This window comes from Columba livia, chromosome 17, assembly GCF_036013475.1.
Source record: "Columba livia isolate bColLiv1 breed racing homer chromosome 17, bColLiv1.pat.W.v2, whole genome shotgun sequence".
Classification (NCBI taxonomy): Eukaryota; Metazoa; Chordata; class Aves; order Columbiformes; family Columbidae; genus Columba; species Columba livia.
In genome coordinates this window covers 12,273,855-12,290,230 of record NC_088618.1, presented here as the reverse complement: position 1 = coordinate 12,290,230, position 16,376 = coordinate 12,273,855, and the positions used below count along the sequence as shown (strand labels likewise).

At 43.4% G+C, this 16,376-nt stretch overlaps 1 protein-coding gene across 1 annotated transcript in view; it reads right to left on the bottom strand.

The window, feature by feature from the left end:
* FBXW8 (F-box and WD repeat domain containing 8) overlaps positions 1 to 16,376 on the bottom strand; it is a 53,768-nt gene that overhangs the window by 30,130 nt on the left and 7,262 nt on the right. The window contains 2 exon segments of the mRNA XM_065033854.1: positions 11,464 to 11,552; positions 12,147 to 12,311. Of these exon segments, the coding sequence (XP_064889926.1) occupies positions 11,464 to 11,552; positions 12,147 to 12,311 (254 nt within the window).

Genomic DNA, 16,376 nt, shown 5'->3' with positions numbered 1-16,376 from the left:
CTGAGAATTCAATGAAGCCTAAATTCAGTTTGAACCATTCTTTCTTCCTGCAGAAGAGCCTGAACCACCTCTAGAGCTGGGCTCAAACTGGCACGGAACCACCAAACATTTCCAACTACCAGTTTGAAATAAATTTGAATCAAATTCTGTGGTGGGACTTAAATGCAGGAACTGTCTCTGCTTGGCAGGCTCTGCATCAGAGCACCAGCAGCCTCTTCATCCTCAGCCCTTCCTCTCCATTGATGGACAGGTACACGCTGAAAAGCTTTTACTTCTCCTCATGAAGCCGAGCTGCTCTCCCACCCCAGCAAGGACCTGTTGAACACAAGAGCTTGTCAGTGCTCGAAAGAGGATGATCAGAAACATGGAGACAGACTTTTGAGCAGGACCTGTTGCGACAGGACAAGGGGTGATGGTTTTAAACTAAAGGAGGGAGATTCAGGCTGGACATGAGGAAGAAATTGTTGCCCTGAGGGTGGTGAGAGCCTGGCCCAGGTTGGCCAGAGAGGTGGTGGATGAACCATCCCTGGAGACATCCCAGGCCAGGCTGGACAGGGCTCTGAGCAACCTGAGCTGGTGAAGATGTCCCTGCTCATGGCAGGGGTGGCACTGGGGGAGCTGGGAAGGTCCTTCCAACCCAAACTGTTCCGTGATTCTATCTCAGTCCCACAAGGCGAACCTAAAAGATGTGGAGAGATGTGACAAGTCCAGGCTGGAAACACAAGTGGAGACCCAGGTCTGGGCAGGGAACCAGCACGGGAAAATGGGAGATATAAACCATCTCCTCGGCTGACAACACGCTCGGTTGGCCATCGCCACCGCCTGCCCGTTTCCAGCGTACACTGGGACTGGACCAGGACTGAACTGGAAGAATTTCAAACACATATGAAGCCAATTCAGGACTAAAAAATTTAATAGTTCCACTCCCCGCTTTTAATGCTGTTGTAAAGAGCACCACACTTTCAATTTGTAACCACAACAAAAGGCTTTTAAACTATTAAAGCATTGCCTTGCTGTAAAAAAATAAAAAGGCTGCTTTACTGCAGATAATTGGCAAATCTGCCAGTCAGTATAGATGGCTGAAGAGAAGAACACGCTGCACTGTAGGGAACCTATTTCTAGATAATTTCAGCATTCCTCTTCATTTCCTACCACAACAGTCTTTATACTTTGCCATGGAAATGGGTTTGTATTACCAGCTCCTGAATGAATGCACCCAAGACAAGTATTTTGCCCGAGAACAGGCACAGTCCTCCAAACTCCTTCAGTTACTGATTTTTCTATCACAATGGCTATGGAAAGCCAACAGAACTTTCTGCTGGAATGAATAAAAAACCACTCAAATATTTCTGTTTAATATAACAACAAATACATTCTATTTGCTATAACACCAAGAGCATTCAGCTGCTGCTTTTTCCTCCCGATGGATGTTGTGACAGATTGCAATTCCCCCTCCTTTGCAGCACGGCACTTCTCCCTCTTCCTCTGCTATTTGAGGCTAACAGCTTCTTTTGTCTGGCCCAGAGCACCCTGGCTCCTGGGACATTAGAAGAAGGGAGTGCCAAGGCACACTGGGCTGCGCCCAGTGTGGGGGATGTTTGAGGGCTTCAGGGGCACCCACACTCAGTGTGGGGGGTGCAGAGAAGCTTATACAATGCTACAGTCAGGTCTGATCAGATAACAAAACGGGACTCTCGTCGAGACTCCGCCCATTGCCGCGGGTCTCTTGGAGCACGAGCTTAGCCACTGCCGCCACGAGAGCCCCCTCCCCGGGATGGAGACTCCGCTTGCCTCGCCGCCACGGTGTAAGTAAAACTTCTCGCAGGACTGCGAGTATATTTTCTTTCCGTGCACATTTGCACAAGTACTTTATTTCCTCGCACAATCGCGAGTGGCGGCCGAGAGCCCCTCGCACAATCGCGAGTATATTTTCCTCCCGTGCTTCCACATAAGCACGTGTAGGATTCCGTGCACATTTGCACGTGTAAAATAACTCTCGCAGGACTGCGAGCGTATTATAAATTTACTCTCGCGACATCGCAAGTGCACACTTTCCGTACTCACTGCGAGTACGTGTATCTCTATAAAAATAATCCCACACCGTGCTTAGGCAAGTGTGTACTCCTCCGGGACTCAGGGGCGGCTCCGGCATTGTTTTGGTGAAGCCACGTGCATGCACTCTGTGGACCTCCTGTTGTATTAGTGGCTGCCCCTCTCAATAATTTCCTCCACTGATATCCGAACCTGTATTTAAGTCACATTTGGAGTGCTAAAACCCTGTGCCTCGCTGGTCTAATAAAAGTTGGTTTTGGACCTTGTGGTCCCTAAAATTGACCTGTGGGTTGCTCTGTGACAGATGTATTGAGATGATTATTGCAGCGGCAGGTAAATACTCCAATGTCTAATATAAGTCACTTTCTCAAAAACAACCCAAAACACAGTACCAACCCCAAACCACACCCCAACACCTACAAATTCCGAGTTCTCACCTGATTTACTTCATCTAGAAAGGCTGTTCTAAGTCTTACTTCCTGGAGCACAACAGAAAAAGGCTGTTGGTCACAACCCCAGGTCTCCCCTCTCCAGACACCCCGATGCGTCCCAAGGTGTTTCATCCCCATGGATTTCGGCTCTGGGTCTGTGTGTCTGTCCCTCCTCACCAGACACAGCTTTAGCGTTCAGCAGAGACTGACACTTCACTTTGCTCTTGTTCTGCTGAACATCTCAGTTTATCCACATGAGAAGTAGCAGCAAGAGAATGACAAGTGCTATATTTTTCTAACTATCCTTTTCTAATTATACCTCTCTTTGACAAGCTGGGTCTGTAACTCCAGACATGTACATACACATCTGTAAAAACTAGTCTGCAAATACAGCTTAAGCTTTACAGACATGCATAAAAAACTTGCTGAAACGGAGCAACAATAAGTGGAACGTATCACAACGTAATCAAAAACATTTCAACTACTTTTTATGGGCAGTAACGTGGCAATGAGATGAAGCGTTTCCTCGTGCCCTCTCACGCGAGTGGAAGGAGAAGGAGCTGGGGTGAGAAGCCACCGATGTCCCGCGATGGCCGGGAAGCAGGTGGCGAAGCGCGGAGCACACGGGCTCTAATGAAGTGCTGCTGAAGAGGCGGACGACTTCACAAGGAGAAAAACATCAGGAAACTGGTCAAAACACAGAGTCACATCTGAAAAAGCTCGACCGTGTTGGATGGCGACAGCCAGAACAAATTTGGGGTAGAGGAGGGGGAGGCTGATCTCTCTCCAGAGCCCCAGATGTCTTTATCGCTGCCTAATGACAATTATACTCAACCAATTAAGACACTGCTATCACAGTTGCATTGTTAGTAAGCCTTTGGCCCTGAGTGTTGATGGCTGTCTAATTAGTGTTTGTGCAAAGTACAACTGCAACTAATATATAAACTGACAAATACACAAAGAAAAACTGTTAACATGAACATTTTGAGAACAGTCGAGACTCTGCTCATTCAGCCCATGGCAGCAGCAAAGACAAACCGCTCACTTTTGTGGCTCGCGTACTGCTGGCACCGCAGAATTCCACCTCAAACAAGCAGGTCAACTACATCGTTGTTGGGTTTCTGTTGAAAGAAGACGCCGGTGTTGGTCTGTTCTGTAGGCTGCCTCAAGCATCCCACTCCAGGGCAAGTCTTCCCACACTAAGTTGGTCTGAACACCAAAGATTTTTGAAAAGGCACACTAGAAATCAGTTTATGTTTTCCATATTTTCTCTAAAAAATTAATAGCAAGAAAACAATAAGGAAGGGGAAAGGGAAAAAAAACCCCTTTGTTTCACAGTCAGGTTTGATTTCCAGAAGGCAAAGTCTGTTCAGTTTCCAGATACCTGCAGTGATCAACAAAACAAAACAAACCCCACAACTTTCTTTCAGGCAGTCGGTGACCATCTGTTAATGCTCAAAAGATCTGATTACAAAGTCCTTACAATGTCAATGCATTTTATTGAAGTCGGTAGGAATTTTGCTCAAGTAACAATATCCAACTATCGCTCTGTTTAAACGGATGCCTGTTGATAAGCAAGGAAAATAATGAGTATTTTGCATTGTCTTGCTACAAGCAGCATCTCAAGACCTTTCATCCTAATTCCACTAAAAGCAACTAACCAGTTCTTCATGTGGTTAATTAAAATATCTACTCAGTGACCCGCTCTGTAGGCTTAAGAATAAAGCCCAATTAAACATGCAAACCCAAGCACAAACACCTTTGTGAGTTGGTTCAAATTGCTCCTACAGCTTCATCTTCCCTATAAGGCTCAAGAAAGTGATAATTCATAATGTTCAATTTATAAAAAAACCTCTTCATCAAAAACACCACAAGTTGGAAGGTACCTCAGTCACTGAGGTTATTAAATGGAAATTATTGGAATTATTCTAATACCTTCTTTATACCCACAATTCTTCTCTGAAATGAGAGATAAAGATGGGCTGCTCAGGTATATTTCCTTAAGGGAAGGAATCAGGAGAAACAGCCTAGTAGCAACAATGGAGTAAAAAACTACTTTATATGGCACAAGAAGATATAAATAACATAATGATAAAACCAAAATTAATAAAATTGGATCAGAAAAGAGAAAAAAAAATTGCTATTACATAGCTTGGCAGAAAGCTACACCACAAAATACAAACAAAACCCCAAACAACCCAGATGTGGTATAACCAAAACCAGCACTGGAAATAATCCTAACAGCGGTAGAAGAATGTAGAGTAGAAAAGTAATGTCCCTGATGACACCCAAACATTATTTCGGGTTGCTCGATATACGAGTGCAGCGATGAAGAAAAGCGATTAACTTGTACCAAAGAGGATCTGGAAATATTTGAAGACTTGACATGTAAGAAATACATTCTGGGCATCCTTCACATCAGTTCCCAACCTCTTCTGCTGGGAACTTGACTTCCCAATCCATTGACACACGTCCATCTGCAGACCACGCTCACAGAAACCGAGCTTATTCCTTTCTTCTCAAGGCCTTATTTAGGAAATCAGAGCTCTAGAAAGTGGGTTATCTGTAACAAAATTAACATTTCACCATCCTAAAGTGCTTCTGCGTGCCTCGCTTTCTTATTAATTTCAAGTGCATGCAAATGTCATACCAAGGGAACAGAAACAAGCCAAAGGGTTATATGGTAGGCAAAACATTTTAATGAACACTTACAAAAGCAGAAGTTAAAGAAAGTCAAACTGACTCTAGTAACTTTCTATTTTAAGGCCAAGAATCTCCCATCACTTACATCGAGGTTCCAGTGGGTTGCATCAACCGGGCCCATTAATTAACCAGATGCTCTGACCAAGGAAACATGCTAATAGTACTATGGGTACTGCCCATAACAATATTTTCAAAAGAATTCATGAGGAATTACAACACAATTTGGGAAGGATCTGGTCCCTCAGCCCTATTAATTCACAAAAGACAAACACGTAATACAAAGAATGAAACAATCGCTCCAGTTTCAGATGCAGGGGAGAAAACACCATTTGAAGATGATGTAAACCAACACGTATACGTGTTGGAAGGAACACAAACTGCACCATACTGCAAACAGCAGAGGGGAAAAGTACCACCGGAACTCCAAGCACTGATGGCAACAGCCCAGAGGCTGGTGGGTTGTGTGTGAAAATGAAACGTTCAAGAAGCTTACTAGAAAAAGGATCGGTTTGTGTGGCCTCAGCAGAAAACCAGGCTTCACGAGCTCAGAATTAACTATTAATACCACAACCTCAGCACACTGGGCATCACTACACGCCGGCACATCTCCCTGCAGCAATGTGTTCCTTTGCATTCCAAAGAGCCACAGGTAAGAGCCACAGGTAAGAGCCACAGGTAAGAGCCACAGGTAAGAGCCACAGGTAAGAGCCACAGGTAAACCAAGAACTTCAGGCTGGAAAAGCAGCTTTCACAAAGGGTCGGTATCAAGCTTCTGCTATTGGTTTCACCTGAAAGGCTCTTTTTTCACAAGATGACAGAGAAGCCAATGTGTTTGTCACTTAACACAACCTTCCCTAACTCCGACCCCTCTGAACTCATGATGTCATCCCAGTTTCAACCCTCGCTTCAAACAAAAGGTCTGACACTTATTACTTCTTAACGATGATGAGAATGAGTGAAGAGTGAAGAGGGGCTTGGGGAAGGTTGAAGGAAAAAGGCAAATACTTTTACCTTCTGTCTTACACTTTGTTTTACATCCAGGCTCAGTCGCTGGGTGGGGAGGGAAAACTCTATCAAAGTTGTGCCATTAAACAAGTGACATTCAAGCAATTAAATAAGGCAGGGGTTTATTCAGGCGGTTTAAGCCTTCAGTTTGTTAACTTTTATTCATTTTCATTACTAATTAATATTTTGGTTTCCTCGGGTCTGCACGGTGAATTAAGATGCAAGAGCTAATAAGAAATACCTTGAGAATAGCCCACAAGCCCACAAGCAAGAAAACCAAATTAGATGAGAGTTGACATGAAGTTTTAAAAGTGCAGAAAAGTGTTTTTGAGCCTTTCGGGCTAGTTTCACACATCATTATAAAGCTAAAAAGAGTGGCAAGCCCATTTCTTAAAAAAAAGGCATTTGCAGGTCACGTTTGAGCAAGAGGAAGGCAGAGCAGGAGGTGATCTAGAGAACAAAGAAATCTACCATATAGTAGCAGCTCCTTATATGTCATAAAGACATATATGCTTATTGCTCATAAAGATTGAAATTGAAAGGCTCAAATTGTTCCAAAGTGCTGCAGTGTTTAAATAGCAACTCTCCTATAACTTCAGCACAAAGACAACTCCATGAAAATTATTTCAGTGCCTTTAGTTTCTCAGTACGAGGGAATCAAAATGTGTCGCTACCTCAAAAAGAGATGATTCCCCAAAGCACGGAGGATATTTAGGTAGTTTTCTTTTGCTTCTCATCACCTTTTTCTAGCACCGCTTGGAGGAATCCCACCTGCACCAGGTGTGCTCCAACCTGGAAGGGGAGGAAGCGTCAGCCTGTTGATTTATGAAGGTGGTCGGAGCAGATGAATCTCACCAGTGCTAACATAAGAAAATAAGAAGTCTAGGAAAGAAGACAGTACTTACTGGGGGCAGGAGGAAAAAGGCTGATGTTAAAATGTAAAGTGAAGAACCAGGGGCTGATCCCCAGCTGAGTCTGTCAGGGATGCAGGGACTCCAGGCAGCGTCTGCCAGGCTGGACTTTGCCCTTAAATCTCCATTTATGCAAACTCTAAACTATCGGTCTGCCACTCTTTTTTCGGTCAAAGACGACTGAATAAAGACAGAGTAGATACCTTTATACCTCTGGGCTTTGGAGGGGTTGTCTGACTGTGGATCCCTCCTGTGTATTTTCATTCGGGAAGCTTTCAGAGCCGCCACCAGCAGCAGTAAAGCCCCGGTGCCCCTTCCACAAGCATAAAGGAGTTAAAACAACGCACAATAAACCATCACCCTGACTCACAGCAGACTTGGTGCGGTTTAACGGGGCGAGATGATCGCCACTGACACCAGGCAAGTTTACCACCCAGCCACATGTTCAGTATTTCATGCAGTCAGACTTACATACACTTATACACACATATACAGCCAGTCTTTTCACACAGTCAGACAGCAAAACAGCCTCACAACACGTTACATCACAGGACCCACAGTGTAATGAGAGCACTGTTCAAACAAGGAGCAGATACATGCTCCGAGATCAGTATCTCCAGAAGACCCAATCTCTGCCTACAAATGCCCATCAGCCTATGGCAACGCTGCCAAGAAAAAAAGTAGCAATATTACTATCTGAACATGCGCTTGCTTAACAAAAACACAAACATATATCGAAGATTTTATTAGCAAAAGGTGAAGAAATCCAGGCATTCTGTACTGAAAGCAAACATATAGTGTTAGGTACAGCAAACCTAATCATCAGTAGTAATTCATAAAAGCCAAGGGAGCAGACATATAATTGCTTTAAGTAAACTCTGACTTGGAGAAGAAAATACATTTGAATTGAATACGGAGAGGGGGGAGGACAATATCCCTTTAAAGAAGCTCCTTTGAGACGTGTAACTGTAGAAAGGCTGGCGAATACAACATTGATTGGGAGTGAGGTAACCACAAACACCGCTGTCTCAAATGAAAAGGGATTCGAGGTCTGACCCAGAAAACAAGCATCGTAACCGCCGGGATGAAATTTTAATGATAAACACAAGATGCTCTGCATGCGGACCAGATTGAATTATCTGATGTCAGGCAGTAAATGCAGGGCGCTCGGAGCAAGAGGAGCCGCTCGCAGCCACCTTCAACTCGCAGCTCAGGTTGCACTTCATCAATCCTTGATATTCTGCCATCTTCTGGCTCCAGCTTTGGCAGCAGCGCGGAGACAACACAGAGTGCGCGGAATAGGTGTATTTTTCTAAGGGAGAGCTAACCCTGAGTAGTCAATCTTTTAGTTAACAGAGAGACCCGCTCCTGAACCAGTTCAGGCAAACCATGCCTCTGTGTATTACACTTGTAGCTGCTATTTTAAGTCACTCTGCCTACAGCCTGTACAAATTCCTCCTCGGAAAGAAAAAAGCTCTCCAGCAGCTAAACTAAAGATTATTCTGCTTCCCAGCAGCGTTTGGAGCAGTATAGTGAAGAACACAAGATCAGGTCTATCAGAGTCCAAATCAGATTGTTCCCAGGCTCGCTCCAAGACCCCACATACACCGCAGCCCCAGCATTTCCGCTGGAGAACCTTCTCTTGCCACCCCTTTTTCTAGATTTTTATACCAATTCTCTGATCTTCCGAGATGCCGAGTGGGAGCTCCTGGAAGCAGGGAGCAGCCGCTGTGTCCTGCCACGGCTTCCAGCTCTAAAGACAGAGTTTAACGCCTGCCTGGCCTGACTAGGCCGAGCCAGAGCATCACAGCTGCTCCGCAAACTCAGACATCAAAAAACCTGCTAAAAACTGAGCGGCCTTAATTTTTGCAGCAACCCGACTACAAAAGAAAGAAAGGTCAATGATGCCACCAGCCACTGCTTTGACACAGACAAAATTAGCTTTAAGATCATCGCCAGCTTCTCAAGTCTCGCAACGTCACGTGTCTGTTTAGCTTTATGTACATGGCAAGTGTGACTGTAATCTATGATTATTCACATGTAAAGCCAAGAACATAAGTGTTTGTGAAACTGAAGATATAATCATTAAATGCAACAGATAATTGATATTTATACCGAGAAGAAAATTGACTTCTGTTAACCTCGGCTATTAAATTACTTCTTCAGGAGTGCAAGAAAGCAACAGCCAGCTATTGATCACCAGATTCATTACACTCTTATGACAAATTTGCAGGCACAATGCCATTAAGTACAACACTATAAGCTGGGGAAAAAAAAACAAAATGAAGGGTTATGTTTGGATTTAAAAACAAACAAAACCCCAACAAATTCCTCCATACTTATCAAACACACATAATGAATAAAGTCTTTCCCTGCACACCCTGCTAATGTCCTTGGGAGTTTCAGTTATAACTGTAGGTCTGTCTTGTTTGATATTTACCATGATGTCCCATGAGCTATTACCGGGGGTGTCACAGTGTGGTACTCTCTTGCAGACTCGGATCATCACTGGCAGAACAATAAATTCATTGTCTTTTGGGTGAGATTCACAGCACAGTTTCCCTCTTGCAGCGATACACGAGATGCTTTCAGATATCTCAAGCTACCAAAGCAGAGTGAAGGGCGAGTCGTAAACCGCAAAGGGATCAGTGTGATTGTTGTGTTCTAATATACTAAACAGGTCATGTACTAACCAGGTAAAGTCTGATTTTGCCGTGTTTTATCAAAAATAAAAAGATACTTAATTACTAAAATTCATTTGCTCAGAGAAGGGTAATTACCAGAAAGTAATTTGACTGAAACCCATAACATCACTTTTGCTAATGGATACGCATGTGCAGCTTTTCCCCCAGTGGTCTCTCACCTGCTCACCTATTATGAGTCTTACAGGAACCTAAATTATTTCCCCCCTCCCTTCACCATGACAACTGAAGCAAATTCATCAAAAGAATCAAGAGATACTGGAGGAGCTGAGGAACCAACACAAAAAGTGTGCAACTGCATAAACCAAACTTCCATAGTACATCAAGCTAAAATATGGACTATTAGAGTTTAACACATGTTTTAGAAGTTACATTTGTGCTGCCTACCTACTGCATGTTTGCATATGAATACAATGGAGAAAGTGAAGCAAAAGAAGAGCTGGAGGTTTTGGCAGCAGCCTGGAGACAAATGGGGTTTCTGGCTCCCCAAAAAACATCCAGGAGGTTTCATTAGGGACGGTGGAACAGGTACAGGAGCGCCGACCCCGGCCAAGGCCGGGACTCACTGCCCAAGAGAGGGGCATGAAAGAAATCAACAGTTACAGCGGCGAACACATTGTGTGAAAAGCAAAGAGAAGCAACAATTAATAGGATGGCAGAGAGAACAGAAAGAGAGACTTCCAAATGCAGAATTAATACCAACCCATCAAATATTAAAACTCCCCTCCTGCCGTTCGCTGGTTTAGATTTCCGCTCTCACTTGCCCAACAGCATCCAAAAGTATTTCAACGTATACAGGAGTTACACACACAATATCTATTTCGAGGGCCCTTCCTTATAACCAATGAGTTAATTTTAGAGTATTTTTTATAAATAGTTTTCTCTACTCTCACAACGCAGAAGCACAACATAAACATGAAGTGCTACTATAAAATACAGAACTCTGGTATGTTAAGGACAATGTCCTCTGCCCCCATGATGATATCATTTCTAGTTATTCACATGACTTCTTCCGGAGGGCTCTAATTACTGAAGGTGGAAAACCCAAGCAGAATACAGTGAAGCCTTACAGTCACAGCAACCTCTTCCAAGAGTTTGGGAGGTTCTCAACAACGTATGTGTGAAGCAAATGAATAGTTAACATTAAATCAATGAATAGTTAACATTAACTCAAGGTCCCGACAAAGCTTTATATTTGGAAATGAGAAGCTCGAGTTCCTCTGGTTTTTGGGTGTTTTCCACCCTCCCAAATTTATTTTAAATAACAATGGAGAAAAGTAATACTCAGTGCCACAGCACACAAGAATATCCTTGTGATTAAGAGATTGTTATGGAAAAAATAATAAATAGAGCATTTTTCAGTCTACAATATTTAATACATTCTGGGTGTTTCTGCAGCAAAATAGATACAGTTCATCAGAAAGTACTGTTGCCTTTACAGGGACTACATGCACGTGAGATAAAAATTTGCGCTGCTCAAATGACTCGCAGATAACCACCATTATCAGTCGCTTTAAGGACAATCTCCCTCACCCACAAAGGAACTGCAGTCAGAAAAACGCATGCTTGTTTCCTCAAAGGGACGCTTCTTTTGGATTTGCTAAAAAGCAGCACTCAAACAGCGAGGATGAAACGAGCACGACGCACCCTTGTACTCACCCAGCAATAACAACTCCATCCCAGGAATGCACGTCACAAAGGATTTTTCCCAGCTCGTACTGCAGCTGGCTCACGGCACCAATGCGGTTCTGCACAAAAAGACAAGACAGGGCGTTGGAATCGCGACAAATTCATCGACCAAGTTCATTTGCTGCTTCTTGGAAAACTCCGAGCTTTACTGTTGCTACTGACAAGCTGCAGAGCAGCTGAGATAAGACCCATCTATTCTCTGTTTGCCTCCTGGAATATCTACACACAGAAATGAAGGAGAAAGCAGCAAGCACTCTTCATTACCATTCATAATATGCAGGTACAGAAATAACTATCAGAACAATTAAAAAAAAAGCTTTTTCTTTAGCGGGGGTATGTAATGAGCAGGGGAAAGAGCCTTTATCTGTAAAGCTGATTGTCACTATCAAGGGATGGTTGATGTATAAGCATCTCTTGCTGAAGTCAATGCAGTAGAAGAGCAAACAGATTCAGTCTCAAAATAGTCAGTCATTGAGGAGAAAAAAGGTTTTGCAGCTTGGGCAAAGCCTCATCAACCCTTCAGCAGCTTTCCCGTCTCCACCAGCAAAAAGGTGTGACACCAAAGACCAGCTTTTCGCTACCACTTGCTTGAACCAGGTTGCCATTTTTCTACAGTACACGGATCCCATTAAATAGAATCAATTCCCTTGTACCTTCCAGTTGGTTTTCAGAGCGCGCTCTCTGGCACGGCAGCTCCTGAGGACGAGCTTCCAGCAGGAACGGTCCGAGATGCTCGTATCTGACAGGTATCCCTCCCGCTGGCACAACCGGTACCACAGCACCTCGTCTTCTGCGAGTATTTTCCATGTCCTGCTGACCTAGAAATCAAATTTTTTATATTTTTAGATATATATGTATATGTTAAAGTAAAAAAATCACACTTAATATAGTTATTTAAATAACTTATAATAACTTTGAATAACTTATATAACTTTAAATAACTTATTTAAATATGCACATATGAAACAATACAGAACTGCACTGAGACTAAATACTTACCTAAACAAATATACTACTGACAATATGGAAAAAAAACAACCACCCTTTTAACAAAATACTTGTTTTCTGTGGCTTCTTTTGGAAAAAAACTGAGTTTCCACTCCCCTAAAAGTCGACACGGACACCAGTGAGCAGTGGCCACCCCACCAAAATGAAATAGCCGTGTATTAGAAAATCTTGAAGGAAATAAAGCAAGAAAACAATTAAGACAGCATTGTGAGTTTAGACCAAAAATATGAATTTATTTTCATATTTATAGCCAAGAAAACCTCTGGGATCACAGCGCTATATCTCCAAATTCCTACTGACAATGCCTGATTAGGTGTAGGACATTGGTGATTTATAACCTATTGTATTACAGTGTGCATAAATAGAAATGAATTATTAAGTTTTTCAAGTAGCCTCAAGTTGCTGTCCATTTCGGAGAGAACAGCTTCATCATAATCAATTGTGGGCTTCGAATTAAAGATTCAAGAGGTAAGAGCCAAATTGAGTAGCATTTGTTCTCTGTTATGCTTAATTTAAAAAAAAACCTGATGCAACCAATGAAAACTGCTGCGGATGAAAGCAGCAATCAATTCCACGCTGTTTCCAAAGGATTACAAAAACCCACCTCAGACTGACATCATTTTTAGCAACTTGCAATTAAGCATCCAATGCCCATTTCGGTCCCAAGATTACACCAAGAATCCAGGTCTCCCATCGATACCAGCTCACAGGCCCACATCTCCGCGTTTCCTTGCCATTCATTCCACATTTACACACAGATACAACATGGAGGTGAAAGATGAAATATTACCCATTCTCTATTTTATAAGACTAATCTCCTTTGTATTTTATCATTACCACGCACGTCTTGCTTCAGACTTCTTAAAACTACAACTTTCAAATACAAAGTATAGCTTCACAAAATTATATAACGTGGGGAATGCTGAAATTATAGCTTCACAAAATTATATATCACAGGGAATAGTGAAATTATGAGTTCCCGCTGGCTGGTACAGATTTGGAAGAAGTCCCTGCAGAACACAAGGGGCTGGAGAAACACAGCGTGCAGTGCGGTTTACCGAAAGGTTAGGGAAACAGCACCCCCGCCTTCAATAAATGAAGCGATCTCTGAGTTCGTAACACGATCTGCAAAGTTTTGCACGTGACAATTTGGAAGCGCACGCCTCAGTCTGCTGAATCTAACGCAGCATCGGGCCAAGACTAAGTAGTCAGCCCCAAATCGCACGGAGATGGGAGCCGAGATCTAGAAATCCCCCATCAGCACAGCCCTGTTTTACAGAATCACAGAACCGACTGGGTTGGAAAAGCCCTCAGAGATCATCCAGTCCAACCCTTGGTCCAACTCCAGTCCATTGACTAGATCATGGCACTAAGTGCCATGTCCAGTCTCAGTTTAAAAACCTCCAGGGCCGGTGAGTCCAGCACCTCCCTGGGCAGCCATTCCAATGCCTGACCACTCTCTGCAAAGAATTGCTTTCTAATCTCCAGCCTCAATTTCCCCTGGCAGAGTTGAAGCCCATGGCCCCTTGTCCTATTGCTGACTGCCTGGGAGAAGAGACCAATCCCCACCTGGCTAGAACTGCCCTTCAGGTAGTTCTGGAGAGTGCTGAGCTCAGCTCTAAGCCTCCTCTTCTCCAGACTAAACAAGCCCAGCTCCCTCAGCCTCTCCCCATGGGGCTTGTGTTCCAGTCCATTCCCCAGTCTTGTTGCTCTTCTCTGGACCCGCTCCAGCGGTTCTCCTTGGGTCACAATAAATGCAAAAACCATCTTGTGCATGTGGTCCCAAACCTTCTTGCATGCTCTGTCGTCCCCAAATTGGGACAGTGCACACAGCCAGAGGTCCCCTGGAAAACTCTCCAAAGGTCCCCGTCTTCTCCTTTACATTGTGTTGCCTGTTGGTCTTGCTGTAACAACATATGTCTGTCATCCCTGCTCTCAAAATACAACAAGCTGCAAGGAATCAAGAATTGCATCATAAGATGAATCTCATGATCTGTTTCTTCCAAAGACAAAAATAATAATAATATGGGAGAAAAAATTCTGGTGGACTGAGTAACCTGCATATTTTTGAAAGATTTGATACTGACACATAAGAGCAGCTCACAAACAGGAATATCCAAGTCCAGCAGAGCTAACATTCTAGTTATTCAACAAAAGACCTTGATTCAAACTAGCAGACATACAATCCCCTTCCACCAGCAGAGAAAGAAAACAACCTGGGTAGGGCAATTGTAGCTGCCTTATGAGTGATAGAAACAGCACTGAGTCTTCTCGAGCATTATACACCATCCTGTAACAGTAAAACCAGCGCTTAGTGCTCCTGTCCCTATAGGGGAACACTCAGAAAGGTCAAAAGCAAAAAAAAAGGCAATCCCAATTTCAAACCGCAACAGTTTAGTGGGGAATTTCCTCTCAATTTGGTTTTAGAGTAACATAAATCCATACATTATTGGTCAAAGAAGGAAAAATAAAGAAGAAACACCCAGCCTTTTGCTGACACACACAGAAAAGCAGCTGTTGTGCAGGAGCGGAGCAGCCGGTCAAGTGACGGCACCTCTGTCCTCTGTCCCCTCCGGTCACAGCGGCACATTGGGCTGACACCGAGGGGATGGGGGACAGACACGTGCACAAACAAAGCCAAATTACAGCAGATCTTGCCTTCCTTAAAAAAAAAAGCCAAACACGCACACCTTTGGAGTTTGCCAAAACAGACAATGTCGCACAGACCTTTCTGCTTTCAAGGTCTTAAAAGCATTTTACTAAGTAATAAAAAAAAAAAGGGGGGACTACATCAAATGTAGAGTGGCTTTTTGACTTTCAGGAACAAACATTCAAGGGGAATAAAGATCCTATCCTATTATGATTTTTTTTTTTAATCAAATTACACTGAATCCTGCTGCTTTACAAGCATGAATTTCCAAAGGGTCCCTAACGCAGCCTTTTCTTAATGCACCAAAACTGGCACGACGAGCCCCTGTAAAAGCCCCACTGAGCGAGCCCCAGCTGCAAGAAACCTCTAATAAAAGTGTCTCAAGCATTTCGCTTTACAGCGCCACTGTGAGCCACCGCATTAAAACCAGGCTTTGGCTCGGAGTCAGCTTTATTAGATCTGCTTGACTTCGAGTTGCAGGTGAGGCCCCGCAAGCCGGAGCGTTACGGCTTTATTGACACGCACCCGTACGTTCTGCTGCTTGGGGAGGCGCCGGGAGGCGCAAAGCTCTTAATAAACAATGAACAGAATTATTTCCAAATCTACACTATGTAGAAACTCCAGCAACGATCAATGACAACACCTTACAGGCTCCTTTATAGGTTTCGAGTCCCCGATTCAATTTTGTCTTTAGTTTTCCTATTATCTTTTTACTAGGCTCTCAACAAAGAAACTTTGGTTTCCCCTGAGCTCCACACAGGAACAGTTTTATATCTTAGAGTTCAGCAAGTAATAATGCTCCAAAGGACTTCAAAGGCTTTTGCTGACACAGGTTTTGCCTTTGGGGGATTTTTTTTACCCCAAGAAAGAGAAAAAACCCAATAAATAACCCCACCTCTTCCATCAAATCCTAAATTTCTTCTAATCCTGTCTAAATCAACTGGCTCAAATCCTCCTGGAGGTTTATTCATCTCACTCCATCTGATAAACCGTCTTTGTTTCATGAGGTTTATTTTCTTCCCTAGTCACACAAAGACATATTCAAGGTTCATTCGCTGTAGCCAGGAGCCTCAATTCAAAATATCTGGACTGTCAATTCAGTACAATACGCAGCACCAAATAGTATTTAATCCGAAGCTATTCAGATGCACATTTACCAGGTGGAAGCTGCTCATCTTTTCAATTTACAGCCATAATGTTATTTTAGGTCTCATGCTGAGCCCAG